Below are 3,368 nucleotides of genomic sequence, written 5' to 3'. Positions count from 1 at the left end.
ACAGATTATAATTAAAAATGTCTCTGGACCTTTTCTGGTTGATGACTTTCTTTATTCGGACCCTGATGATTTTTAATTGGTGACTCCTGGTCTAAACAAAACAAGCAGTTTATTCACTGCGTGATTATCGATGACACATGGCGGCTACAGGTATGTTTGCTCATTTTGGCAGTTTTCCTGCGAAACGGCAGCTGTTTTTCTGATTTATATCGGCCAATAGGAAAGCAGCTGCTGCTGGAGATGCGTCACGTTAGAGAAGCTCAAGTCAGGCTGGATTTTCAATGATAAATATGATCTGATAAATGAAAAGCTTTCATGTCTATTTATTAACAATGTTTATTGTGTTTAGATTGTGTTTATCTTTAAATGTTTATTTATTATCAAAAATGTAAGAAAATATTAGAGGTACTATTGCAATACTTTTATTAAGATGACATCATTACTATGGAGATAAATATATCTCAGCATTGTTTAAACATAAAATAAATTATCTCAATCGAAATAAATTGTGGTCAAAAGTATGTAATTATTTATATATTTTTGTTGCACAATTATTTGCAAGAATCTTTTTTATTTAAATGACTATTTTTAAGTAAAGCTGTTTGCAAAACAAACTTTAATTTGACATCTTTGGTTAGGATTCTCCAACATTTGATGCTTTTCGGAACATGAACCTCCTAAAGTCGGACGATGTGAGACGTTTCCCTGCTGGTTAGCGGCGCCTAGCGCTGCAGACCTCAGAGGAGGACATCACAGCAGCAGACTGAAAGGCAGGGGGCGCTATTGCCTTCACTAGCTACTGTTTGTCACCTTGGTTTTTACTTCATCTTCATTGGTTTACGGTTAAAACAATTATAAAAAGCTTATCCATGGTATTTTCAGGTTTTTTACAGATTATATTTTATCACAATGGCACAACAGGCATACATTAAAAAGAGCAACTAATGAATAAATAAGAAAAGGGTGCAGAGCAGACAAAGCTTTGGTTCAATCACAGAGAAAAAATTATTTTGAAAATGTAGGAAATAAGAAAAATTCTTCTTTCTGGATGAAAAAGAAGTTTTAATTGATCCTTTTAAAGGATGTTTAAATCATTTATCATTTGTCCTCCTTACAGAGCTGTCCTATCCGCCCATCCGTTTTCTGATGCTCTATCTGCCGCCGTCCGTTAGTTTCCGATGCTCTATCTGCCGAGGTCGATAGGAGGAGGGCCGCCTCTACTCAGTGCTAACCAATATGGGCGGGTCGTGCATCCTAAGCTCAACCCAGGAAGTTCATCAATAAAATGAATTCCAACAACTCGAAACTTTAGGAGTTCAAGCAGAAACAGACTTTAAAACCAAAAGTTTGAGAATCATAGACAAAGATTTCTGAGAAATGAAACTTTTTCTGTTTGTCAGAAAAAAATGGGCCATTTCAATAAAAAAATATTTTCTTTTAGACAAAACATTTCTTTTTCAAAACACAATCATAATATTCCTTTAGGAATGTATATATATGTNGAGGTCGATAGGAGGAGGGCCGCCTCTACTCAGTGCTAACCAATATGGGCGGGTCGTGCATCCTAAGCTCAACCCAGGAAGTTCATCAATAAAATGAATTCCAACAACTCGAAACTTTAGGAGTTCAAGCAGAAACAGACTTTAAAACCAAAAGTTTGAGAATCATAGACAAAGATTTCTGAGAAATGAAACTTTTTCTGTTTGTCAGAAAAAAATGGGCCATTTCAATAAAAAAATATTTTCTTTTAGACAAAACATTTCTTTTTCAAAACACAATCATAATATTCCTTTAGGAATGTATATATATGTGTATATATATATATATATTTTGTTTAGTCTTTTTTTTATTGAACAATAATGATACAAATTTATCCCAATAATCACATCAAACCAAAGTTTGTTAAACATCTGCTGAACCTTTTCCCTCCAAAGTTGAACCAGTTGAATCTTTAGAAAGTTGCTTTAAACTGTTTATTTTCATGTTTACCAAAAAGTAAGTGCTGTGATTTTGCTGTTAATCCTGTTTTCTCTGTAAAGACATGTTCTAACTAAAGATGCGCTCTGCAACTCTAAAACTCCACATGGACAGTGCAGCATTATATACATTACTGAAGGTTTGATTGAACAGCATACCTTTGTGTTCCTGGAGGGTAGCACGCACAACTCTTCTGACATTTTGAGCCGTAACGGCCTTCAGGGCAGAGGCGGACGCCACATGTCTGTCCTGTGTAGCCTTCCTCACACAGACACGTTCCATTGGTGTGAGAGCACCGACTGTTCTTCATACAGTCACACTTCTTAGCACAATCAGCACCATAAGTACCAACTGGACACTTATCCTGACACCTGTTATCCATACAACAGAGTGATTTCATCAATTATCATCATTTTTGTGGCAAAGCAAAATTCAACACAAAGAATGAAGTGTGTGGCATTTATAGATACATAAATAGATATTTAAATATTCTGAGACTAAAGCTCTGAACACACCGCATCTGATTTTGCATCCGGTCTGACAGAAAACTGTGTCATAAGATGTCATGGCGTCTCCTGCAGGGGGCAGCGTAGCTCCGACTAAAACAGACCTCAGGTCTATTTTAATTGGACTACGCAGCAGTTCAGCAGCAATTAATGGGTCTCACAGGAAGAGACGTGGTTACAAAGTTAAACACATCAACTTTGGGGGAAAATGCGAAATAAAATAATGGCAACAGAAAACAGTCAGCAATGGAGTCGCACAGAGAATATGAAGCAGTCGGGGCAGACTGGGCAGAAACTATCAACGAAACATTTTAAAACCAGAAAACTTTCCCTATGATGGGAGCTCAGGAGGACAAAACACAGATAAAGTTCCTCGAAACGGAAGACGTGAAAGTGCAGCTTATCAGTCCTCAAAATAAAAAACTAAAATTTGACAAATTTCACGACAGAAAACGCATACCGTAAAAAAGTGATCCTCTTTAAGCCTCAGATAAAAACAGTGAGGTGCAGATAGTGCAGATATCGTAGATAGTGCACGTAGTGCAGATTGTGCAGATACTGCAGATTGTGCAGATACTGCAGATTGTACAAATAGTGCAGATTGTGCAGATTGTGCAGGTAAGTACAGCTTATCACTCTCACTCTTTAAGACAAAAAGGAAAACAAACTTCCTAGCTCTCTGAATCATGTCTCGCTGCTCATCCAGCATAGAAACCATCCCACAGGTCTTTATTGCTGCCTTTTCTTTTTTTTTTATGTTGTTCCCATTAGGTTTTTAATATATGCCATAAAACTGTCCTGGTTTGAGAGAAGCGGCCCAGACTGATTAAGGGGGCTTTGCTTTGCTTGTGTTTTTTTTAATAATTTTTCTTTTGTGGGGAGTAA

At 36.9% G+C, this 3,368-nt stretch overlaps 1 protein-coding gene across 1 annotated transcript in view; it reads right to left on the bottom strand.

Moving 5' to 3' along the window:
* The window catches only part of LOC107099290 (multiple epidermal growth factor-like domains protein 10), a 35,538-nt gene that overhangs the window by 28,583 nt on the left and 3,587 nt on the right, over positions 1 to 3,368 (bottom strand). Inside the window, exon 2 of the mRNA XM_015397346.1 lies at positions 2,136 to 2,348. Coding sequence (XP_015252832.1) covers positions 2,136 to 2,177 — 42 coding nt within the window. The 5' untranslated portion in view covers positions 2,178 to 2,348. The remainder of the gene's footprint in view (positions 1 to 2,135; positions 2,349 to 3,368) is intronic.

This window comes from Cyprinodon variegatus, unplaced genomic scaffold (genome assembly GCF_000732505.1).
Source record: "Cyprinodon variegatus isolate N-32 unplaced genomic scaffold, C_variegatus-1.0 Scaffold855, whole genome shotgun sequence".
In the NCBI taxonomy this organism is placed as follows: Eukaryota; Metazoa; Chordata; class Actinopteri; order Cyprinodontiformes; family Cyprinodontidae; genus Cyprinodon; species Cyprinodon variegatus.
The sequence above is the reverse complement of the archived record's forward strand: the minus strand, read 5'-3'. Positions and strand labels throughout refer to the sequence as shown.